The 26,425-nt window shown below is 43.7% G+C and overlaps 1 protein-coding gene across 2 annotated transcripts; it reads right to left on the reverse strand.

Moving 5' to 3' along the window:
• Positions 1-716: 716 nt before the first annotated feature.
• Positions 717-25,330, reverse strand: phc3 (polyhomeotic homolog 3 (Drosophila)). 2 transcript variants are annotated; one of them, XM_064993304.1, is made up of 13 exons: positions 25,228-25,330; positions 23,098-23,376; positions 14,046-14,240; positions 13,814-13,966; positions 13,489-13,578; positions 12,831-13,065; positions 11,793-12,584; positions 11,547-11,659; positions 4,828-5,041; positions 4,633-4,747; positions 4,086-4,227; positions 3,310-3,577; positions 717-1,631 (listed from the first exon to the last, which is right to left on the reverse strand). In XM_064993304.1, the coding sequence occupies exons 2-13, from the start codon at positions 23,332-23,334 to the stop codon at positions 1,477-1,479; spliced, it is 2,709 nt and encodes a 902-aa protein (XP_064849376.1). In that variant the 5' UTR covers positions 23,335-23,376; positions 25,228-25,330; the 3' UTR covers positions 717-1,476. The 2 variants fall into 2 exon arrangements, with proteins under 2 accessions (XP_064849376.1, XP_064849375.1); XM_064993303.1 differs by having other exon boundaries at positions 11,409-11,659.
• Between the last annotated feature and the right edge of the window lie 1,095 nt (positions 25,331-26,425).

Raw genomic sequence — 26,425 nt, forward strand, 5'->3', positions numbered from 1 at the left:
CATAATCCCACCACCACCATGGGGCACTCTGTTCACATCAGCAAACTGCTCACCCACACAACGCCATACACGTTGTGGTATCCCGGAGGTCTACCCCAGGGGTTGGTGATAGAGGGGAGGCACGTGCCGCGACGTTGGCTCCCTCTGCTGGGAGGACCCGGGGTGGGCACCACGACACTGATGCCACCAATTAGGGGAGAGTGCCAACCAGTCGCATAGGCCATGTAAATGGAGCACCATGGGAGAGAAAATGAGGCAGGGAGACGACAGATGGGAACGAAGCTCCTGGAGCAGGATGTGGCCCAGATGAAGGACCGAGCCATTTAGTTATTTAGTTACATTTATTTTATGTTGACCAGTAAAGACGTTTTCTAGAACCTCCCTGTCTCTGTGTCCGTTTGTATGCTCAAACCCAACACCCCATGGTTTACCACAACGTGGTCTGCACTTGGACATACTGACAAATTCTCTAAAACAACATTGGAGGCGGTTTTTGGTAGAGAAATTAACATTCAATTCAAAACTTGAGACATTGTGTTGTGTGACAAGACTGCACATTTTAGAGTGGCCTTTTGTCTCAGCACAAGTTGCAACTGTGTAATGATCATGCTTCTTGATATGCCAAACCTGTCAGGTGGCTGGATTATCTTGGCAAAGGAGAAATGCTCACGAACAGGGATGAAAACAAATTAGTGCACAGAATGAGAGAAATAAGCTTTGTGTGAATGGAACATTTCAGTGATCTTTTATTTCAGCTCATGAAACATGGGACCAACACTTTACATGTGTTATATATATATATATTTTGGTAATAATAAACATGGCAGTAATAAACATGTTACTTGATCTAATGTCTCATCAACCTTGGAATTCACAAGGCACTTCCTGGTTGCTCTGCAGTTGCTATGCTGCACGGGTTGGAAGTGGATTTCCTCATATGCAACTTCAGTCAATCTGGATACATCCCAAATGGCACCCTATATAGTCCACTACTTTTGACCAGAGCCCTATGGGTCCTGGTCAAAAGTAGCACACTATAAAAGGAATAGGGTGCCATTGGGGCACACACTTGAGTCATTGTTAAATGCCAACTCCTCTCAGGCTTGGAAAATGGTCTTCAGAGTAACATTTTGAAAACATTTAAATACAATTCTTTAAACTTAAGTTTAAACAGCATGTACAGTACTTACAATGTAACACAGAAAAAAAGGCCACCTTGAGCCTTATTGCTACAATCACTACGATGATAGATGGTTGTTAATGTGTTGTGAATGATGACTGACACACAGATGAATAGTTAACTTGCTGCTTCTCAAAGAGTTAAAAAGGTAGAGAGCAAGTATATTTGTTTGTGTGTCATTTCTTAGAATCTCATATCCTCCAAGTCTGATAAGTGTGCTCCTCCCGTTCGCATCCCAAATGGCACTATCTCCTATATAGTACCCTATTTTTGACCAGATGGGCCCTGTCCTGTGCTTATGGTTCCTTCAGAGAGTTGATGTGGGCACAGAGTTTGAGGGCGGGTCCTAGTTTGATGTTCATCGCTGTCATCAGGTGGTCCTCTGTCAGCAATAGGAGGGCCTGGCCGTCAATCTCGTGGGAACGGAACTCCTCTGATATGTCCCGCCCACCTAAAGGAGGAAAAGGGTGGAGAGAGAGGTGGGACAATGAAGAGAGTGAGGGGAGAGGAACAGGAAGGTGGAAAGAGAGGAGTTTAGGGCCAGGAGATGTGGCCTGAGCAGGAAAAACTACTGGCCAAGGTGATATTGTATAAGATATACTGTATATAAATTCAGCAAAAAAAGAAACGCCCCTTTTTCAGGACCCTGTCTTTCAAAGATAATTCGTAAAAATCCAAATAACTTCACAGGTCTTCATTGTAAAGGGTTTAAACACTGTTTCCCATGCTTGTTCAATGAACCATAAACAATTAATTAACATGCACCTGTGGAACGGTCGTTAAGACACGAACAGCTTACAGATGGTAGGCAATTAAGGTCACAGTTATGAGAATTTAGGACACTCAAGAGGCCTTTCTACTGACTCTGAAAAACACCAAGAGAAAGATGCCCAGGGTCCCCGTTCATATGCGTAAATGTGCCTTAGGCACGCTGCAAGGAGGCATGAGGACTGCAGATGTGGCCAGGGCAATACATTACAATGTCCATACTGTGAGACGCCTAAGACAGCGCTACAGGGAGACAGGACGGACAGCTGATCGTTCTCGAAGTGGCAGACCACGTGTAACAACACCTGCACAGGATCGGTACATCACACCTGCGGGACAGGTACAGGATGGCAACAAAAACTGCCCGAGATACACCAGGAACGCTCAGACTGTCCGCAATAGGCTGAGAGAGGCTGGACTGAGGGCTTGTAGGCCTGTTGTAAGGCAGGTCCTCACCAGATATCACAGGCAACAACGTCGCCCATGGGCACAATTTCACCGTCGCTGGATCAAACAGGACTGGCAAAAAGTGCTCTTCACTGAGGAGTTGCAATTTTGTCTCACCGGGGTGATGGTCAGATTTGCGTTTAAAGTCGAAGAAATGAGCGTTACAGAGTCTTGTACTCTGGAGCGAGATCGATTTGGAGGTGGAGGGTCTGGGGCGGTGTGTCACAGCATCATCGGACTGAGCTTGTTGTCATTGCAGGCAATCTCAACGCTTTGCGTTACAGGGAAGACATCCTCCTCCCTCATGTGGTACCCTTCCTGCAGGCTCATCCTGACATGACCCTCCAGCAAGACAATGCCACCAGCCATATTGCTCTTTCTGTGCGTGATTTCATGCAAGACAGGAATGTCAGTGTTCTGCCATGGCCAGCGAAGGGGCCGGATCTCAATCCCATTGAGCACCTCTGGGACCTGTTGGATCGGAGGGTGAGGGCGAGGGCCACCCCTCCCCAGAAATGTCCGGGAACTTGCAGGTGCCTTGGTGGAAGAGTGGGGGAACATCTCACAGCAAGAACTGACAAATCTGGTACAGTCCATGAGGACAAGATGCACTGCAGTACTTAATGCAGCTGGTGGCCTCACCAGATACTGACTGTTACTTTTGATTTTGACCCCCCCCCCCTTTGTTCAGGGACACATTATTCCATTTCTGTTAGTCACATGTCTGTGGAACTTGTTCAGTTTATGTCTAAGTTATTGAATCTTATGTTCATACAAATATTTACACATGCTAAGTTTGCTAAAAATAAAACACAGTTGACAGTGAGGACAATTTTTTTTTTTGCTGAGTTTACATCCATTACAGTATTGGTTACAGCAGCTTTAAGTCCCATGGTAGGACATATTCATGATACCTGGTAGAGAGTTGATGTAGGAGCAGACTTGACCCACGCTCCACTGTGTTGGATTGTCACTACATTCTTGTCCTCCTGTGGTCTGTTCACCAGAGGATATGAATGAGTCTTTCCTCTGTCTTCCCTGCTCCCTCTCTCTCTCCTGCACCCTCTCCCTCTCTTCCTGCCTGCGCAGCCTGGTGATCATGGGGACAGGGGGCTCATCCTCAGCCTCCTCTTCCCCCCTCAATGTTCTCTGGGTCTCTTCAGAGCCGTACGGCCCCTGCACCTGCAGTGGAAAAACCAACATGACTACAATCAGACAGTTACCTATGGAATATTCTGAGTGATAACAGTTTGGGGTTTCATACTGTAAGTAGACCAGAGAATTGCAAAGTTGTTAATATCAATTCTGTCTGATTGACCTAGCCTGGTTTCAGATTTGTTGTCCCCCATGATGAAATTGGGGAGGGGACTGTAGACTGTCTCTGTATGTCCATTCACTTGTGCGTTAGTCACGCGCAATATCTCAAACAGCACTGGCCCGAATTTGACAACTTGGGTGAATGATGCGTCTTGCCATAGAGATCCGGCAGTGACAAAATTGATTGTCCTAAGACGGGAGCTATAGTTATTAACAGAAAGGTTAAGGCGGGACGCTTCATCATTCGTGGAGGACGACACGTTTACTGTTGCCTGGTTTGTGTTGTTTTGCAAACTGTCTTGTCGTGATTGGCATTGACCATAGGATAGTTAGCTAGATATGTTAAATCTGGGACCAGGCTATGACATCTGACCTGTCTGAGGAGGAAGTGTTCTCTGGTGCCCCCGTTGACCCTCCCCGAGGGACGTCCTCTACGGCCCATCGGCCTGTGGCCCCAACGACTGGCCTTGTCCACCTTCAACACGCTCAGACGCTTTGTACAGCTCACATTGAACCTGACAGGAGTGGGGAGGGGACAGAGAGAGAGACAGAGACACAGAGACAGAGAGAGAGACACACACAGAGAGAGAGAGAGAGAGAGAGAGAGATGAGATGTGTAGATAAAAAGTTTCTGGAGTTTAGCCATTCAGGGGAGATATTCCACAGAACATCATAATGTTCAAAACATCCCAGTTGTGGTGTCTAGATTCCCCTGGATCCTGGAAGAGAACATTTACACATGGCTTTTGACAACAAGTCAGCTTGAGGAGCTTAATCTGGCTCGGGAATAATGTTCCAAAATTCAGATTTTTCAAGAAATACAGGTTCCTGGAATCAGGAGTGAATAACCAGGAACTACAGGAATCTTCCAACTAGGATATCTGGAAACCCCAGAAATGTTGCAACCCTACAGGACTCACCTCTTGACACAGGTCATGGAGCAGAATCGTTTGGATCGGAGGAAGGTGTGAACGTAGCCCCTCTTCCCACAGAACTCACACTGCAGCACATCTACCAAGCTCTCAGCAGCAGGTTCTATAGTACCGCAGGAGATGACAAGCTGTTAGACAGACACACAGACAGATGGACGGACACACATACACACCGGAACTGACCGTCCTGGGTGGGGGTATCATCCATGTCTGAGTCATTGTCTGGCTGCTCAGCATCCATCAGGCTCTCCTCTGGTACTCGATCACCATTGGTTCTCAATTCTATAGCTGAATCCTTATTGGTTCTCATCTCAGGTGTTGGATCCCCATTGGTTCCCACCTCCCGGGCTTCAGGAAGCGTGGCCTGCTGGTCCGCCCCCAAAGAGGAACGGCCCATCTGAAGCAGGAACACACCACTGTATCACATGCAGTACACAACACATACCACTTTAGAGGGCTGAACATAATGGTAATGACGGGGACTAAGCTACTCTCCCAGCTAGCACATTTGGTTTCTCGGAAGATGTGGGAACGTACGTTTTTAGTTTCTCATTGGTTCCGGGAATGAAGCCGTTTCTTGACCTGTAAAACTGAACATTTTTTAAACGTTCTGACACTGGAAATGTAAACTTGTTGGTTGCAGAGGTTCTGAGAATTTTAATTTAACTAGGCAAGTCAGTTAAGAACAAATTCTTATTTTCAATGACGGCCTAGGGGGGTTAACTGCCTGTTCAGGGGCAGAACAACAGATTTGTACCTTGTCAGCCTTCCGGTTACTAGTCCAACGCTCTAAACACTAGGCTACCCTGCCGCCCCAAGGGATTTACTATGGTTCCCTGAACGTTACCTGGGAGGTTTTATTAACGTTCTGAGAACGGAAGATAGTTATTTGGAGGTTTTGAATAATCTTAACTTTTTACAATACTTTTTATAACACCTCTAGCTTATTTTGGTTAAACCTTTTTGAACTCCAAGCACAGGTAGGACACATGGAAATTAATTTCCTTAGGCATTTATCACATTTCTATTTTAAGGGCTCCCGAGTTGCGCAGTCTAAGGCACTACAGACCCTGGTTTGATTCCAGGCTTTATCACAACCGACTTTGATTGGGAGTCCCATAGGGCGGCGCACAATTAGCCCAGCATCGTCCGGGGTAGGCCGTCATTGTAAATAAGAATTTGTTCTTTACTAACTTGCCTAGTTAAATAAACAATTTAAAAAAATAACATTTTGTTCTCTATCCATGGATTTAGCCTGCTAGAGCTGCAACTCTTTCCTTCCTCTCGCGCTTTACCAGCTCAGTTTAATAAAGTAGCTGAAATAATGACTTTTCTGCTGCTTCCCTCACTCGGATCGGACCGGGTCTTGATCCAACCAGGTCTGTATGGAACGGGATTAGTTGTCCTCGGGTCCATTCGGAACGGGTCTCTATATTTTTTGTATAAATGAATGCATATCGGGTCCGGATGGGAAAGCCCCAGGTCTATTTCGGAACTGGTCCATCTTTTTGGAATACCTCGCTAGCTAGCCTGCCATGTTTTGTTTACACTTACAAAGCTGTTAATTATAGTCTATTGAAACAGTCCACATTTCAAAGAAAACAAAGACTCATTAAGATCAGGTGTTAGTTGGCACGGCCAACACACCTGAACACAAATAATAAGATAAAGGATAGAGAGTTTTGCTGATGCTAAGAATGGAATGTATGTTTTTAAAACGTCTTAGGGCTAGGCCCCTTTTTCTCAATTTCCACCTGAATGATGTGCCCAAAGTAAACTGACTGTTGCTCAGGCCCTGAAGCCAGGACATGCATATAATTGGTACCATTGGAAAGAAAACACTTTCAAGTTTGTAGAAATGTTACAATAATGTAGGAGAATATAACACAATAGATTTGGTAGGAGAGAATCCAAAGAAAAACCAACCAGATGTTTCTTTTTGAGAGAGCCCATGCTCTTACAATGGTAAGGGAACACCCCCCTGAAATGTACAAAAATTAATGGGAAGCCATTGGCACTGGACAAACCATATACACGGTGTCCAATACCACTCAATTCGGCGTCGTTTCGTTCAAAGTTGATTGCAAATGCCATATGGCAAATGCCAAGTGTAACACTGCAAAAATCCAACAGGTGGCGAGTGCGCTCCACCATGGTTTTTCATGTTGTTGTTATGTTACATATAAATGTAACACAAGTCAACATCCAAAAGCAAAATTTTGAAAAACTGAACATTTTTTCAAAAAACTTATCACCCCCTTAAAAAAGTGCTTTCTGGACTGTTTTTCAAAATTCTTTCATGTGTAAGAACTGTATGAATATACTTTTGTCCAATTTTATTATCATCATTATTATTTATTTTTTTAACTTGTGCATAAGGCATATGTTTTGTCCATTTGCAATATGATTTCATAGGAAGTCATAAGTGAAAAATAGCAAAAAGTTTGAAAAAAACTTCACACACACTTAAAAAAGTGCTTTCTGGACCATTCAAAATTCTTTTGAATTGTGTCAATTACACATGTATAAGAACTGTATCAACATACTTTAGTCAGCTCGGGGGTTTGAACTTGTAACCTTCCGGTTACTAGTCCAACGCTCTAACCACTAGGCTACCCTGCCGCCCATATGATTTCATAGGAAGTCAAAAGTCACTTTTGGGGCCAAATTCCATAAGAAATGTCCAAATGCAATATGAAAAATTGGAAAATGCCAAATCAGGATGTTATGTCCGTTTGCCATGTACCATCACAAATTTGACATGCTCAAAAATCCTGCAGGAATGCAAAATTGACTGGCCCAATGAACTCTGGATGGCTGGGCAGTGATTCTGGTTCCTCTCCATCACTCGTTAGGATCGATTTCAGAATGTCACTTTGGTGATGGTACCTCACTGTTTAAACATATTGCAAATGGACAAAAGTCACCAGCAAGTCACCATCCATCAGTCAATTAGATATCATTCTGACACCAAACTGATACAAACTGACACCAAACCCACTTTTTCCAACTCATTTAGAAGCCAACTATCACATACTTCAGAGCTGGCCCAAAATTCACAACGCCTTCTGTTCAAACCAAAATAAAAACGTAAAACACGTAGTTACGTTCTAGCTGCGGGTCCAGTTCTGACATTATGTGTAGGCCTATGTGAGGCGACCTCGAATCCCAAGTTCCGGCTCGATAGGTCATTTGGTGCCCGAAAATCCACTGTTTTCTATGCCTTGCTACAGGGTCCTTGAATGAGCTATCGGACAGAAACGTTGGGGTCCGTCTATATGGGCCGAGGTGGTCGCAATGCACCTAGTCTTGCGACTCGGGGACATTTCTAAATGTCGGCATTTTCGTGATGCAAAAACGAATTTAAGTTATTGCAAATGTACGAGGCTGTTTCTCGGTCCGAGAACCTTCTAGAGCCATGTAACTCACCACGCACTATCGACCTGAGGTCTAGAACAGGTTTTTAAAGTTTCAGAACTCTAGGTCTGATGGTTCTTTAATAGTTCGAACAAGGTTAACTAATGCAGGCAGTGTATGTCTCTACGCACCCCAATGTGTCCATCCTTCCAAGCTGTGTGTGTGTGATTTAGTTTTTCTTTGAATTTTTATGGTAGTCATCACTGATTTACATTCATGAGGGTTGCCTAATCGCACATATCAAGTTTTGGAAAGATCAGACTTTTTTAACCATTCGAAACAGCCCCTGTGACACCAATTATGGCACTTCCGGTTGGCACAGGAAGCTATAAGTAAACACATATCCTCATTGTGGTATGCTTTTACAGAATCCTGAGTTTTAAGTCTTTACGTTAAGAACTGACCGATTTACACAGGGTTGAATGCACTCTCACACAAACTGCTGGTTGGGTATGGAAAAACACGTTTAGGGTGATTTTAACCACTTCCGGTTGCTTCAGGAAGCTTAGAACCAACACAGGTAGACCTCAGTGTCCTGATGGACTGTCATTGAAGATAGGTTCATAAGGCATTCATAACCCACATAGGCTTCAGGTTGACTTTAGAGGAGCAGGCAATGTATTCCTATGGGGAGAGATGTCATTGTAATCTGTGAGATCGAAAAACCCTGATTAACTGTTAAGGGTTAATGCCACACGGTCAAGGTTAGGCTTGCACAGATCGGGAGGACCTCAGGAACATACCGGAGGTCGAATTGTGCTTCTCACCCTAACGGTTCTCTCACTGTCACCCAAAAGCAAATGACATTTAGGGCCAGGCTTCATTTTGGGCCTACTTTTTTCACGGTCGCTGTACTCAGAGCGAGCTACGGTCAAGCGGGGCATCTCGTTGAACTCTGCACGGCCTAGAGAATATGGAAATGCCACTGCAGGCTCTGTGTGTCTTTAAGCACCGCACTTTGTCACTCCATCCTTGCTGTGTGTGTGTGTGTGTGTGTGTGCGAGACAGCTTTTCTTTGACATCTGCTGGGAGAAATGACTGACTTACAGTTCATGGGGGTTGCTTAATTACACATATGAAGTTTTGAAACAGCACCTATGACACCATTTTAAGGCACTTCCGGTTTACACAGGAAGCTGAAAGTGAACACATATCCTCCTTGGGGTAGGCAATTATAGAATTTTGAGTCTTTATGTTAAGAACTGACTTATTTATGGAGGGTTTAGTGAGTGTGTGTTATTTCAGAAAAATCACAGAAATCTCGCAGAGCTCCGAAGCACACTTTAAAAAGATTTGTATGAACACGCTGCAACTGTTTAAAATATAATATAATATAATATATATATATATTTATTTGAACATCACCAATTTGACATTGTACGATTTCTCTTAAATGACGATAGATAAATGGCTGGTTCTTTTTTTACTGACACCGTAGGTTCCTTTACTTTGACGTGAAGCGGAAACATTATTGCTCTATTTTTATTTTGGACCTTTAATCCCAGAAAAATGGCCATAACTCAAAAGCCGTTGAGGCCTAGACGCCATCTTGTTCAGGGCCAACTGCCCATTATGCCAAACCTATGCTCACCAAGTTTCGGCTTCGAAATATTTTCCATTTAGGAGATAAGGCCACGTCGTGATTTGTGATGTTTTGTACATTGGCAATATGATTCCATTCACCCTCTTGTGGGATTTACCGGGGCAGCGGACAAATGACCAAAATTTGATTATTTTATAAAACGGAAACCGATTGTCCGAGAGAGTTCGTTTGATGACTTCCTGGAAGATTCGCCCCTGCCGCACGGCCCGACGCCGTCCGCCAATTTTACAAACGTTTTCGGACGTCTAGTAAAGGACCGTACATTTGCAATGTGGTCTTTCTTACTAACCATATGGCAAATATCAAAATGTTCCCTTAAGGTATGAAAGTATAGGGGTATACTGAATTCTAACAATTTGGATGCAATTTCTATGGCTTCCACAGGGTGTCAGCAGTCTATGTTCAAGGTTTCAGGAGTGTAACTTCCAAAACAAATAAGAAATATGAGTTTTAGTACAGGGACATAGTCTTGGAAATTCATGTATGAACGCGTGATGAAGACAGAAGACCTGCTAAAATCCTATTCCTATTGAATAATCCTATTTCCTATTGAATATACTTATTTCCATAAGAAATAATATAGTTTGATTACATTTTAGGGTATCTGAGTAGTAAATAGAAACATATTTTGACTTGTTGAAAAAGTTAGAGGTAGATTTTTGGATTCCTTTCTTTGCATGTTGAACGAGTGGATTACTCAAAATCGATGGCGCCAACTAAACTGGCTTTTTGGGTTGTAAAGAAGGATTTTATCTTTTTTTTTATATAACTTTATTTAACTAGGCAAGTCAGTTAAGAACAAATTCTTATTTTCAATGATGGCCTAGGAACAGTGGGTTGACTGCCTGTTCAGGTGGTTGGGGGCAGAATGACAGATTCATATCTTGTCAGCTCAGGGGTTTGAACTTGCAACCTTCCGATTACTAGTCCAACGCTCTAACCACTAGGCTACGCTGCCGCCCTAACAAAACGATACAACATGTTATAGCTGGGACCCTTTGGATGACAAAGCAAAGGAAGATTTTCAAAAACTAAGTGAATATTTAATTGCTATTTGTGACTTTATGAAACCTGTGCCAATGGAAAAATATTTTTTACGTGGAACGCCGTCCTCAAACAATCGCATGGCATGCTTTTGCTGTAATGGCTCCTGTAAATCCGAAAGTGCAGTTCGATTTACAAAAATGTAAGCTTTCAACCGTTATAAGACACTTGGATATTAAACATTTAGGTACATACATAATTTTTATGATTATTTATTTCTTTGAATTGCACGCTCTCCGCTAGTGGGATGCCTAGACCTAAAGCTTTAAATAACATTCTTAGAACGTTACTCAAGTTCTTGTGGTTTTTATGGAAAATGTTCTTACCGTTCTCAGAACAATTTGAGAACATGCAAAAAAAACAACAAAGGACAACCACGCTCTCACCAAGCTCTAAGAAACAAATGGTTCTCAGAACATTATGTGCTAGCTGGGCTCAGTCGCAGGGCCGACTCCAGGCATAAGTGACATAAGCGGCCACTAGGGGGCCCCGACTCAAAAAAACGGTACTCAGTCGAACTTTAAAACGTACATTTTTCTCTCCACTGTCAAGTTTTCACCTACTTGTTGGGCCCCCCCCCCCAAACAAACCTTGCTTAGGTCCCCCAAAAGGCTAGAGCTGACACTGGCCTCAGTGCCGTCGGTGACAATTAACGAGACCAGTACCTGTGTACACTGTGGAGCTTGGTTAACACACCCACCAGTGGACATATCGGGAGGAACGGCTGCAGGGCCTCTCTGACGACGAACCCCTCTATGATGTGAGTGAGGATGAGAGGTTTAGCTCTCTCAGGGCTCCCTGGTAGGGTGGCTGAGGGGGATTGGCCGGGGCTTCTTACCGCGGCCGAGGGCAGGAGTGGAGGAGGGGAGCAGCTGGTGTAAGAGGAGGGGTCTTGACACGAGTGGGTAACGGAGCGGCTGGGCGGAGGGACGCAGGGGAAATCCAACCTGCCTGGAGGATGGAGCCGAGCAAAGAAAGAGAGGCAGTTACTGTATGTTAGCGTGCTTTATCGATTTAGTATAAAAATAGTGCAAACGGTGAAGTTAAGTAATGAAAAAAAAGTAAATGCTATTGTGCCATGTACCTGTGCAGTTCTCTGTAAAGGCGAGCTGTATGTCTTTACAGAGTCTGTCTGAACAAGCCGATGGAGAGAGTGTGGGTGGAGGGGTCGTCCTCTCCTCTCTCATCTCTGGGGTCTGGGGACGTAGGGTGGCTGGAAGCATCTTCAGGTCCACAGCTACAGTCTGGGGTGGGGAGAGATTATGGAACGTCTGGGATAGATTCTGGAATGTCTGGGGGGGGTGATGGTTCTGAAAAGGCATCTGGACCGGCGCCTCTGCCACAGGCAGCTCCTCCGACACCTGAACCCCAGTGGACTGCACTGCCAGGGCCTGGACTGAGCGCAGGGACAACCTCTGGAGGGAGGCCGGTGGAGACTGGAGCAGCCTGGGGAGAGAGGCCTGGGAGATGGGGCCAAGACGCAGGGTAGGGGGCTTGGGCTGGTGGTGGAGCTGGGGCTGGAGCAGGCTGGGACACAGAAGAGGTGGAGGGGCTGATGAGGATACTACCACTGTCTGCTGGGGAGGGGGTGGGGCGGGCAGCTCACAGGAAGAGGAGAGGACTGGAAGGCCATCGCCAGGCTGGGATTGGACAGTGGTGGTGGTGTGGGTGGGAGTGGCCAGGGGCTGGAGGGTAAGAGGGAAGAGAGAGGGGGAAGTGTCTTGGGGTGCGAGGCGCAGTGCGATAGGGTGCAGCTGCCGGTGGGCTCCTGCTGTGGTCTGCTGGATGATGAGCTGGTGGGGTGCCCCCTTATGGCTCGGAGGACAGTGCAGCTGGTGCCTGACCACAGCATGGGACTGGACAGGAGTGTACGACGCTGAAATAGAACCACATTATTACACCTGAAGGTGGTCTAAACCTGCACTAGGTTGGAACAGAATGTACAACACTGGAGTTGAAATAAAACCATGATAACAGACTGAAGTGACTGAGGCAGTGATGTGTGTTGTAAACCTCCTCTGGGCTGGAACAAAAGCCTACCTCAGGATCAGTATTATTTAAGAACACTGATATGAACCAACAGAGCACAAAAGATGAGACCATGCCATGGTGACTGACTTACCAGGCGCCATAAGCTGGTTTGCTGATGTTAGCCTGGTGATGTCAGCCAGCCGAGGCTTAGCTCCAGAGGCTTCTGTGGTGGGGTCAGACTGCTGACTGGACCTCAGGGGACAGATGGACATCTTAGGCAGAGAGGAGACCAGCGTCTGGGGCTGGGTGGAGAATGGCTTCAACAGGACACTCTGGGCAGTGGCCAAAGCCCCTGGGAGATGGGCCTGCACAGCAAGGCTGTGGACCTGAGAGAGGAGAGGACAGGCAGCATTATTATAGATGTAAATCTAACATCCAATGTCTCTTAGAAAGTGCTTGATATCAAAAAAATATAATGTGGATATCATGTTGTGTCCCACAGGGTTCCATACTGGGGCACTACTGTCTGTACCTGATATATATTTAGGTAATTGCAACTTGATCATGTCGAGCAATGACATACCAAGTCAAGTCAGATACACTTACTTAGTATACCTCCACATACCTTTATCCAAAGTGACCTGTGCATAGGCTTACATTTTTTGTATAAAAATGATTTGTCCTCCAGGGATATAAATAACGTCAGCAGGTGTTTGCGGTCCTCTGATGACAACATAGTTAGCTTGTCAGGTATGTAAAACCTGGCAATGCTTAACCTTTGACCTTTGCTCCTGGTGGAGGTTGCTGACCTGTGAAGTGGAGAGTTGAGAGGAGCTACAGCAGACAGAAGGCAGGTCAGACTGGACTGCTGCCACCGTGGCCGCAGGGGTCAGAATCAACTTACAGAGAGAAGAGAGAAAAGAGAGTGACAGAAGAGGGAGAAGACAGAGAAGCAAGGGAAAAGACAAAGAAGAAAGAGAAAAGATGAGTAGAAAAGTTAGCGGAAAACATCAATGGAAAAGGAGACAGAGAACTTGGCATGCTTACTTATTTTTACTTCCCATGATCTTTGGGCAAGTAGATAGTTTATCATACGCTACAAAGCTGTTACAACAAGAGATAGAAGGTAGGTACCATCTGGGTGCGAAGGTACATCTGGGCTTGGTTACAGGAAGCAGAGCAATTCCCCAGGAGCATGGCCTGCTGGGTAATCGTGCCTGTGGTGGAGCTGGAACTCTGAGAATGACCAATCAGCTGGCCTGTTACTGGAGAGGCTGGGAGGGTGATCTGGAGACAGACAGAATTGCAGTTGTCTTACTAGGCATGGGTAGTCTTGGCAGTCTTGATACCAGAGTGATAAACTTACAGAGGTACCAGTGGACTGGGGCACCGTGCTGTTGGCAGCAGAGGGTAAGGAGGGGGACTGTCTGCTACTGTAAGGCTGTTGCTGCTGCAGCGCAGCTGTCTGCAGGATGATGTGTTGCTGCTGGGCCGCGTACATTTGCTGCAGGTACTGAGCTGCCATGGTCTGGGGCCTGCTGTGGATGGCCTGCTGGACCACCTAGAGAGAGAGAGACAGCAGAGAAATAATAGTCATATTGTGTAGCTGGGAACGGTTCGGGAACTACTACACTCACCAGAGCTGATGACTCATGTTAGCTCCCAGAACTAATGCCTCAGCTTTAGCTCGGCGCGTGCATGATCAGGGTTCGATACCAGAAATGCTCGTTCTGGGAACGAAGCAATACGTTTTCTGACTGGTAAAACGTAACATTTTTAAACGTTTCTGAGAACCCTGTTCTGGGAACATACATTTTTAGGTTGCAGGGAGGTTCTGAGAATGTTCTCCTGGGAGGTTTTATTCATGTTCTGAGAATAGAAATGATATGTTATTTGAAGGTAATTAAATAACGTTCTGAGAATATGTTTCAATAAGACTTCTACTAACACTGCTAGCTTAGTTTGGGTTAACAGTTTTGAAGCACAGATAGGACACATGGAAATTAACTTACTTCGGCATTAATCATGTAAACACATTTATTTATCGTGACACGGGGTCAATAAGATTCTAACGTATTACCTTCTGTTCTCGATCTATGGAATTAGTCCAGAGCCACCAGGATGGAGCTAGCATTAGAGGTCTTTACGGATTCACCTGGACCCCGAGACCTGAGCAGGTTCAGATCCAGTATTCGAAATAATGTCATGCGTCTGGGTCGGATCTGATATGACTGTCACGGGTATGTGTAATTTTAACTGACCTATCCGGTAGGAACAGTACAGATCCGTACGCGACAGCTGCAATAGAGAGAGAAATGTTCTAATTTATGCTGCTGCTCGTGCTTTTCACGAGAGTGGCGCTTGTAGCTTGTTGTTGGCCAATCATAAATCATCATAGCGGCAATAGGTTAAATTAGGAGATATCTAATCCTCCCTGCTCCATGTGTCACTCGCTCACAGTATGGCCCCACCCCAGCCTGCTTGAGCGGCACCTCTCTCTCCCCCCCTCTCACGCTTTATCAGCTCCGGCTAATAAAGTAGTTTAAAAAATGACTGCTGCTTCTGGATTCAACCAGGTCTATACGGAATGGGATCAGTTGTGCTTGGGTCCATTCAAAACATGTAATTTAAATTTGAGTCCGGATTGGGAAAGCCCCAGTGTCCAGTTTGGCACTGGTCCAACTTTTTGGACCTGTGAAGACCTCAAGCTAGCATGTCATTTTTTTCTGCTACATAGCTGTTAATTTAGTCTATTCAAACAGGTCTCATTTCAAAGGAAAACAAACACTCATTAAGATCAGGTGTGGCCAACACATCTGAACACGTTTAAAATAACAAGAGAGATGATAAGAGTTTGACAGTGTTTATGCTTTTAAAACATTACAACGTTCTTTGAACATTAATGTTTTCTTGTCATTGTAATGGAACGTTTTCTTAATGTTTTGAGAACATGGCTTTAAATAGAACCATGAAGAAACCTGTAGAAAGCATTATGCTGAAGTACTGAAATTCCCACAGAAGAATGTTGTTTCTTACATTCTCTGAACGTTCTGAGAACATGACTTTAAATAGAATTGTTACGATACTAGTATCCTGTGTGTGTGTGTGTGTCCTGTGTTTTTTTTCTCTCCTCCCCTCACAGGTGAAAATCATCAATCCCCAATCAGTCACCAATCCAATCATCAATCAGAAGACACCTCCTCCTGTTTCCTACCCTATAACAGTTCCTTTCCCTTGGTTTAAAATCCCTGTCAGTTGTTTGCTCTAGAGCTTAATCTCTCTGTAAATGCCATGTCTGTAGGTCTCTGTGTTTCACGCTCTCTTTGTGTATTAACCTCTCTTTTGTTTGAGCACCTCCATAGCACTTTGTCCTCAGCTGTGAGTATTGTTTTTGGTTATGGTGTTTGTTTGTTTGCTGGTGGGAAAAGGGGAAACCAAGACAAGTCGCCCATGGGCATACACTACCCGTAGGTAGACTTTGTTAAATACACTAGTTAGAACGGGTGGACCACCCACTGTATTTTTGGTTAGTTAGCTGTTGTTAAGGTAGGCTAGTCTAGCTTAGGGGTGTTTTTGAATACCTATTGTTTCTTTCCTTGGGTCCAGCTCAGCCCCTTTTCCTGCCCCCCCATTACCGTGTGTTTTCAAATAAACCTTGAGTTTGACGGTAGATTTCAGTTGTCCTGGTTATTTCGTTCACACTTTTACTTAGTCACCATAATTTGCCTGAGTTATGTTACGGCTCTCATTACCCCCCCCTAGACAGTCGGGCCAAAAGGGATTCGTAACAATCATGAGGAATCCTGAAGGAAAAGTTATGCTGAAGTACTGAAATTCCCACCTAAGAAACATATGGTTCTCAGAACGTTATGTGCTAGCTGGGTATCCTGCACCATTCCCAGACCTTTGTGGGAACTTTGTATGCAAAATAACCATAGGACAACCACTCTCACCATGCTCTAAGAAACACATGGTTCTCAGAACATTAGTATGTGCTAGCTGGATTATGCTTAGAAAACAAGCCTTTGCTTTACATACACACATGGCTTCATAGCTACAATGGGGTAAAAAAAGTATTGTCAGCCACCAATTGTGCAATTTCTCCCACTTAAGGAGAGGCCTGTAATTTTCATCATAGGTACACCAACTATGACAGACAAAATGAGAAGGAAAAAAATCCAGAAAATCACGTTGTAGGATTTTTAATTAATTTGCAAATCATGGTGGAAAACAAGTATTTGGTCAATAACAAGTTTCTCAATACTTTGTTATATACCCTTTGTTGGCAATGACAGAGGTCAAATGTTTTCTGTAAGTCTTCACAAGGTTTTCACACACTGTTGCTGGTATTTTGTCCCATTCCTCCATGCAGATCTCCTCTAGAGCAGTGATGTTTTGGGGCTGTTGCTGGGCAACACGGACTTTCAACTCCCTCTTGTTTTTATTCCTCTTTCATTACTATTTATTACATAGTTTTTTTTACTCTGCATTGTTGGGAAGGGCTCGTAAGCAAGCATTTCACGGTAAAGTCATTGTATTCAGCATTTGTGACAAATACAATTTGAACATCGCCAACAAATGCGTTAGTTTATTTAAATGTGCAATTTAAAAGTATAGTGCCTAGGTGTCAGTTTTATTAAATGTGCAATTAAAAAGTATAGTGCCTAGGCCTATTTAATGAAACCCTAGTGCTGTTGACATAGGCAACAGATCACAACGGCCCAGTACATCACTGGGGCCAAGCTTCCTGCCATCTAGGACCTCTATACCAGGCGGTGTCAGAAGGTCCTAAAAATGTCCGGAGCGCCAAGTCTAGGTCCAAGAGGCTTCTAAACAGCTTCTACCCCCAAGCCATAAGACACCTGACTGTCTAATCAAATGGCTACCCTTTTACACTCTATTTATTATCTATGCATAGTCACTTTAATAACTCTACCTTCATGTACATATCTCAATTACCTCGACTAACTGGTGCCCCCGCACATTGACTCTGTACCGGTACCCCATCTATATAGCCTTGCTATTGTTATTTTACTGCTGCTCTTTATTTGTTACTTTTTCTTATTTTTGTCTGTATTTTCTTTTAAGCTGCATTGTTGGTTAAGGGCTTGTAAGTAAGCATTTCACTGTTGTATTCGGGGCATGTGGCAAATACAATTTGATTTGACAAAGCAGGGAATTCCCAATTTCCCACTGAGCTCCTTTTTGGAAATGGCGAGTTCACTTTCTTATCCATGATGTCAGTGCCCAACCGCGCTGTTCAGCGTTGGAGCCCAGCAGCTCACATCAGCAGGATGGGGGGCCTTTTCATTTGGAGGGACGTCTAACGTGGATCTCTAAAATAATGATTATGATCAATTACATTTCCTCAATTTATATATGTAAGACCTATAGGGACACCGACTGTATACATTTGGCAGCGAGACCCGTCATCATCTATGCACAATACAACTGGCATGAAAGCCAAAACAACAAGGTACAGGTACTCACACGACCAACGGACATTGGAACAACAATTGACACCCCAATGGTAAAACAAAGGGCACATTTCTACAAATACAATCAGTGAAGAATTGGAACCATGTGTGCCATGGAACGAGCAACCGTATTGGAGGGATCTGTGAAATACAGTGTAAAACACAACACTTAATTTAGAGTAAACTGGACATACTTTGCTTAGTACTGACGCTGTTAAACTTTCTCAGTGTAAGAAATTAACACCTGTAGTGATACAGTAAATCATATTGGGGTGTTTAAAAATTGTATGCTGTAAAGACTAATTTGTCTTTTCTTTCCAAGGGAATTTTAGAGTTTACTTTTACTTTGTGAGAGAGACATGGTTATTGAATTATTTCCTTTAAAGGCTTGTGGCTTTCACCAAGTGAGTACTAAGGTGAATGCTATCATTCAAATTCAACTATGACAATACCTTACGTACGGTATATCATAAGGTCTTACTTTGATGGCCTAGTTTTACCATAACCCAGTGATGTTAGGAAACTCTGGGTTTACAGGCCACATCAGGCCTGAAAGTCAAATTGTGTTGGATTGCAAAGTGATGTTTTTTTATCTAACATTCTACCCCTTGCCAGTTCTGCCATTTGCCAAATTGACTGGCCTTTCAGCAATCTCAACATTTAATATGCAGTTCAATATGAGACATCATTAGGATATCCAAAGGTTTGACCCGCCTCCTGCATTCAGTATTCCTGCATTTCTGCTTCCGGCACCGACAGAGATGGCCGCCTCGCTTCCCGTTCCTAGGAAACTATGCAGTTTTTTGTTTTTTTTTACGTGTTATTTCTTACTTTAGTATCCCAGGTCAGCTTAGGTTTCATTACATACAGTCGAAAAGAATTACTGAATATAAGAGCAGCGTCAACTCACCATCAGCACGACCAAGAATATGACTTTCGCGAAGCGGATCATGTGTTCTGCCTTTCACCCAGGACAACGGAATGGATCCCAGCTGGCGACCCAAAAAAATGACTTCAGAAAAGAGTGAAACAAGGCGGTCTTCTGGTCAGACTCCGGAGACGGGCATATCGTGCACCACTCCCTAGCATTCTTCTCGCCAATGTCCAGTCTCTTGACAACAAGGTTGATGAAATCCGAGCAAGGGTAGCATTCCAGAGGGACATCAGAGACTGTAACGTTCTTTGCTTCACGGAAACATGGCTCACTGGAGAGATGCTATCGGAGTCGGTGCAGCTAGCTGGTTTCTCCACGCATCGCGCAGACAGAAACAAACATCTTTCTGGTAAGAAGAGGGGCGGGGGCGTATGCCTTATGGCTAACGAGACGTGGTGTGATCACAGAAACATACAGGAACTCAAATCCTTCTGTTCACCTGATTTAGAATTCCTCACAATCAAATGTTGACCGCATTATCTACCAAGAGAATTCTCTTCGATTATAATCACAGCCGTATATATTCCCCCCCCAAGCAGACACATAGATGGCTCTGAACGAACTTTATTTGACTCTTTGCAAACTGGAATCCATACATCCTGAGGCTGCATTCATTGTAGCTGGGGATTTTAACAAGGCTAATCTGAAAATAAGACTCCCAAAATTGTATCAGCATATCGATTGCGCAACCAGGGCTGGCAACCTTGGATCATTGTTATTCTAACTTCCGCGACACATATATAAGGCCCTGCCCCGCCCTCCTTTCGGAAAAGCTGACCACGACTCCATTTTGTTGATCCCTGCCTACAGACAGAAACTAAAACAAGAAGCTCCCACGCTGAGGTCTGTCCAACGCTGGTCCGACCAATCTGATTCCACACTCCAAGACTGCTTCCATCACGTGGACTGGGATATGTTTCGTATTGCGTCAGACAACAACATTGACGAATACGCTGATTCGGTGTGCGAGTTCATTAGAACGTGCGTTGAAGATGTCGTTCCCATAGCAACAATTAAAACATTCCTAAACCAGGATTGATGGCAGCATTCGCGTGAAACTGAAAGCGCGAACCACTGCTTTTAATCAGGGCAAGGTGACTGGAAACATGACCGAATACAAACAGTGCAGCTATTCCCTCCGCAAGGCAATCAAACAAGCTAAGCGTCAGTATAGAGACAAAGTAAAATCTCAATTCAACGGCTCAACGGCAGACTAAATAACTTTTTGGCCCGCTTTGAGGACAATACAGTGCCACTGACACGGCCTGCAACGAAAACATGCGGACTCTCCTTCACTGCAGCCGAGGTGAGTAAAACATTTAAACGTGTTAACCCTCGCAAGGCTGCAGGCCCAGACGGCATCCCCAGCCGCGCCCTCAGAGCATGTGCAGACCAGCTGGCTGGTGTGTTTACGGACATATTCAATCAATCCCTATCTCAGTCTGCTGTTCCCACATGCTTCAAGAGGGCCACCATTGTTCCTGTTCCCAAGAAAGCTAAGGCAACTGAGCTAAACGACTACCGCCCCATAGCACTCACTTCCGTCATCATGAAGTGCTTTGAGAGACTAGTCAAGGACCATATCACCTCCACCCTACCTGACACCCTAGACCCATCCAATTTGCTTACCGCCCAAATAGGTCCACAGACGATGCAATCTCAACCACACTGCACACTGCCCTAACCCATCTGGACAAGAGGAATACCTATGTGAGAATGCTGTTCGACTACAGCTCGGCATTTAACACCATAGTACCCTCCAAGCTCGTCATCAAGCTCGAGACCCTGGGTCTCGACCCCGCCCTGTGCAACTGGGTACTGGACTTCCTGATGGGCCGCCCCCAGGTGGTGAGGGTAGGCAACAACATCTCCACCCCGCTGATCCTCAACACTGGGGCCCCACAAGGGTGCGTTCTGAGCCCTCTCCTGTACTTCCTGTACTCCCTGTTCACCCACGACTGCGTGGCCACGCACACCTCCAAATCAATCATCAAGTTTGCGGACAACACAACAGTGGTAGGCTTGATTACCAACAACGACGAGGGAAGAGGTGAGGGCCCTCGGAGTGTGGTGTCAGGAAAATAACCTCACACTCAACGTCAACAAAACTAAGGAGATGATTGTGGACTTCAGGAAACCGCAGAGGGAACACCCCCCCTATCCACATCGATGGAACAGTAGTGGAGAGGGTAGTAAGTTTTAAGTTCCTCGGCATATACATCACAGACAAACTCAATTGGTCCACCCACACAGACAGCGTCGTGAAGAAGGCGCAGCAGCGCCTCTTCAACCTCAGGAGGCTGAAGAAATTCGGCTTGTCACCAAAAGCACTCACAAACTTCTACAGATGCACAATCGAGAGCATCCTGGCGGGCTGTATCACCGCCTGGTACGGCAACTGCTCCTCCCACAACCGTAAGGCTCTCCAGAGGGTAGTGAGGTCTGCACAACGCATCACTGGGGGCAAACTACCTGCCCTCCAGGACACCTACACCACCCAATGTTACAGGAAGGCCATAAAGATCATCAAGGACAACAACCACCCGAGCCACTGCCTGTTCACCCCGCTACCATCCAGAAGGCGAGGTCAGTACAGGTGCATCAAAGCTGGGACCGAGAGACTGAAAAACAGCTTCTATCTCAAGGCCATCAGACTGTTAAACAGCAACCACTAACATTGAGTGGCTGCTGCCAACACACTGACTCAACTCCAGCCACTTTAATAATGGGAATTGATGGGAAATGATGTAAAATATATCACTAGCCACTTTAAACAATGCTACCTAATATAATTTTTACATACCCTACATTATTAATCTCATATGTATACGTATATACTGTACTCTATATCATCTACTGCATCTTTATGTAATACATGTATCACTAGCCACTTTAACTATGCCACTTTGTTTACATACTCATCTCATATGTATATACTGTACTCAATACCATCTGCTGTATCTTGCCTATGCTGCTCTGTACCATCACTCATTCATATCTTTATGTACATATTGTTTATCCCCTTACACTTGTGTGTATAAGACAGTAGTTTTAGAATTGTTAGTTAGATTACTTGTTGGTTATTACTGCATTGTCGGAACTAGAAGCACAAGCATTTCGCTACACTCGCATTAACATCTGCTAACCATGTGTATGTGACAAATAACATTTCATTTGATTTGATTTGAATGACTGTCAGGGTTAGGAAAGTTGATAAGAAGACTACCTAAACCATTTAACCTGGAAAAAAACATTTCAGGGTCAGGTGCTAACTGTTACTCTCACTAACTGATATGATTAGTTTACAAAACTATATGTTATTTGTCTTAGTGCAGCATATGATTGATCAATCAATGTACATGCAAAAACACAGATATTAAAAACAATCATTAAAAAATCTACTTGCTGTAGAGCATTCTGGGAAATATGATAATAATGGTGTGGCTTTGTTGGGCTGTTCTACTCTCTAAAGTGTAAAACAATAACTCTGGTTATTAACACCAACACTTGGGGGTTATTTTAGACCACTGGCAGGTTTGCATTTCTTTTCTCTCATTAATGGGATGCAATTGAAGCAAACTTGGCTCGATTAAATCTTGTAGGCTAATATTTCCCATATCATTATTTCTCTCTCTCATTATGGAGTCCTCTCGACACTTTGAACAACATGATCTTCATTGACACTGCCTTCTCACAAGAGAATGATCGCAGCAGGTCATAACGGTGTTGTTGTTTGTTGTTCTTATTGCACCAAATTGGCAAGCACATAATGTTGTAATGAAAATATTTGTGTTGTTTTCAACTACCAATCAGCAACTGTCGTAAATCCGGCTACATATTGAACTTCGAGATTGCCGAAAGACCAGTCTCTTTGACAAATGACAGGAGTGGAAAGTAATGAAATGTTAGCTAAAACTGAAACCCAGACTAGTGGCTTCATTATTTGGAGTTCAACACACACACATTGACACTGTCCCCTCTGGCGCCCTCCCTGTCCCCTCTCTCACCTGAACCGCCTGGCTCTCTGTAGGGGTGGTGCCTAGAGAAGTGGGTGGGGCCTGACTGCTTGGGGGCGTGGTGCTGTCGGTTGTCGTCATGGCGATGACCACTGAAGCAGCAATGTTGTTGTTGGCAACCGTTGTAACTGCTTTGGTGTTAGAGGTGACAGTGACAGTAGCAGCAGTCCCATTGGTCTCACTCTCTCCTCCTCCCTCTGTCTTTTTAGGGCTCTGCCTGTCCATCATGCTGCTGGTAAAACTAAGCTACGGTCTGTATCACTGGGCCAACTAGAAAGGACACACAGAAAACACCTCTCTCTGTAGCCTAAACATATTTGTATATATTTGATTTGACATATGGGATGCTGGATGTATTTTTTGGAAAATAACATTGATATCTGGTGCCCTACATTATTCAGTAAAAAATAAATCCCACCTACATCCCTAAGATAATATTTGTTGGGACATAATTTTGCTGATAAATTGTCCCATCATAAAATAAATCTTATTATAGATGCATCTGCCTATCTATTACAATGTCAATGACAAGTTAGTGCTGGGTGCGTTTGAATACGGGGCCAATAGCACTGGCTCGAACGGATGCTTGACCGGACCAAGACAGCGCTTCTCGCGCGGCTATAAATCTGAAGGTTGATAGAAGTGAAGTTTCCATGCTCTGTGTGCACATTCTGCTTATTTCTTACAACCTTAAATCGAATAAAATTATTATATTTACATTTATAGGCCTTAAAATCACAAACAGGACATTTGTGCAAACGGCGTCACAAAAAAAGAAAATCCTTTAAAGATCTATAGATATGATGGCCCCCAAGCGATGTCCCTGTATCCTGGTCACTAGAGTAGGCTATTAGTCTTAGACATAAAGCATTCTTAGCAAAAGTGTCATATATTTTAATGAAGTTTAATAAGTCCCGAGCTGTATTAATTGCATGTGTATAGGACTACTTTACATTTCAACTGACCTATTACATTTATTGGAAGGTAATGGTCAGTAGGAAATAGCTAATCAGAAACCGGGGCTTGTACGCCTAAACAAGGAATTGTATTAAAATCAGGTCGAACTTATGTCGGCCTATTCATAAAGTTCTAATCAAGCAGTTGTTCGTTATGTTTTTTTTTCATTTGATTTGCTGCGTTTTCAACGAAATCATTCAGTTTTGTTAATTTCTTTGTCATAATGGACGTGCATTTCTGTTGAATTTCTCCCCATATGACCATGACATTTTCCAATTTTTTCCATGTTTGAAATGATCGAAATTCAATAGCTTATAGCCTAAAATAAATAGATCAGAAATGTATTTTGATAAAGCCTCTGCGCTTGGGTGTCATGTTGATTAGTATAGCATACTCATCAGGTTTATATGGCCTACCCATAAAATACTGGAAGAATCTGAAAAACAGGCTATATCAAACTACATTTATCCAGTATTTGAATTGTTGAATGAAATTGAAAGAAAATTACACAAACCTTCCAAATAAAGTGGCCTAGTTTGAAATAGGCTATTTTGTCCACCTGTTTTACATGTAGCCTAATTTGTGTAAATAAAGTAGAGCCTACTTTAATTTGCTCATAACATTTTGGTAAAAAGGAACAATTTGAGACATAATAGATTGCTGATATTGATTCTGTTCCAATTCCTGGTGCTAAACTATTTCATTTTTAAACATGTATGTAGTTTTTGTGCAACACACCCCTAATGCTCAACCGAGAAAATATTCCAAACCCTATAGCCACAACCATGCACTGACAAAAAGCAGACTGGTTAAATGTACACACATTTTCATTCAGCAATAGCAATGCATCAAATCCGTTATGCAATTTAAAATCTATGAACAATTGTCGTTATCGTGTGCGGAATGCATCTAATTGGGCAATTCATGCATTGGTCTACAGTCACCCCTTTTGGCCTTTTCTCGATGGATGTGCAGTGCTGGCAACTATTGGCTGCAGTAACCTTGCTATACGATCATTTATTTATTCATTATACTAAAACAAAATCGTATAATAATTATATTACGTTTGGGAATCATCCTCTATTTCCTCGGCCAATTCTATGGCCACCGATAAGAGCCTTCTATATGCACCATGCACAATCGTTCACCTATCATTAGCGTTACCTGGCTGGATTTGTTATTAGACCTGACCCATGGCGAAGTGACCGAACGAAAACCCACCGGTTCAGACTGTCACAATCCCAGTCATGTTCTAATGCGTCAAGTCTGTAATGCTAAAATGGAGAGAAAAACAAACGGGCCGGACGGAATGAAAACCCAGACACAGCACCACTTGCAGTGCGGGAGGACCTCATACAGTAGAGCAAGAGGGGTTAGTGTGAAAATTGATTTTTATAAAGCTAATTTCTCATTTTCAAGACTCAGTCAAGGATTTACTCAACATGCAACAAACAACAAATATCAAGTCAAGTTCAGGCTGTGTCACGAAACGCATTATAAAGGTAGCATTGTGGAGTCGGGTCCTATACCTACATAGTAATTATTTTACTGGCAGTAGATACTGTAATACTATCACCACTAGGAGGCCCAGGACTCGGGAAAAGAGACCCCATATATATATGCTGAGGACTAAGGAAAAGCTGGGGTCAGTTGAAATGTAATGTAGTCCTAAACAGCTCTGGACTTATTAAACAAACTTCATTAAAATATATGGCACTTTTGCTAAGAATACTTTATGACTAAGACAAATAGCCTACTCTAGTGACCAGGATCCAGGGACATCGCTTGGGGCCATCATAGCTATAGATCTTTAAAGGATTTTTGTGTGTGTGTGTGTTTTACTGTCACAGACACTGGATAGGTGCAGATCGGGGCAAATATGTTTTTACATATATAATTACCATACATAAATCATGATTAGAGTATGTTGATCAGACAGAGAAATGCTGGCATGTGTCATGCTCATGTGTTGTTTCTCAAATCAAGTCAAATCAAAGGTTATTAGTTACATGCACCGAATACAACAGGTGTAGCCCTTACAGTGAAATGCTTACTTACGGGCCTCTAACCAACAATGCAGTTTAAAGAAAATACGGATAAGAATAAGAAATAAAAGTAACAAGTAATTAAAGAGCAGCAGTAAAATAACAACAGCGAGACTATATACAGGGTGGTACCAGTACAGAGTCAATGTGCGGGGGCACTGGTTAGTTGAGGTAATTTGTACATGTAGGTAGAGTTATTAAAGTGACTATGCATAGATGATAACAACAGAGTAGCAGTGGTGTAAAAAGGGGGGAGGGTAATGCAAATAGCCTGGGTAGCCATTTGATTAGGTGTTCAGGAGTCTTATAGCTTGGGG

Source organism: Oncorhynchus masou, chromosome 17, assembly GCF_036934945.1.
Source record: "Oncorhynchus masou masou isolate Uvic2021 chromosome 17, UVic_Omas_1.1, whole genome shotgun sequence".
Classification (NCBI taxonomy): Eukaryota; Metazoa; Chordata; class Actinopteri; order Salmoniformes; family Salmonidae; genus Oncorhynchus; species Oncorhynchus masou.

Excerpts from the sequence above, each read along its gene's own strand:
- phc3 (XM_064993303.1), bottom strand. The coding sequence starts at position 23,334 with ATGATGGACAGGCAGAGCCCTAAAAAGACAGAGGGAGGAGGAGAGAGT. Across the intron at positions 13,967-14,045 it reads CCCAGTCCACTGGTACCTCT|ATCACCCTCCCAGCCTCTCC; the intron begins GTAAGTTTATCA and ends GTCTGTCTCCAG. Across the intron at positions 11,660-11,792 it reads CTTTACAGAGAACTGCACAG|GCAGGTTGGATTTCCCCTGC; the intron begins GTACATGGCACA and ends TCCATCCTCCAG.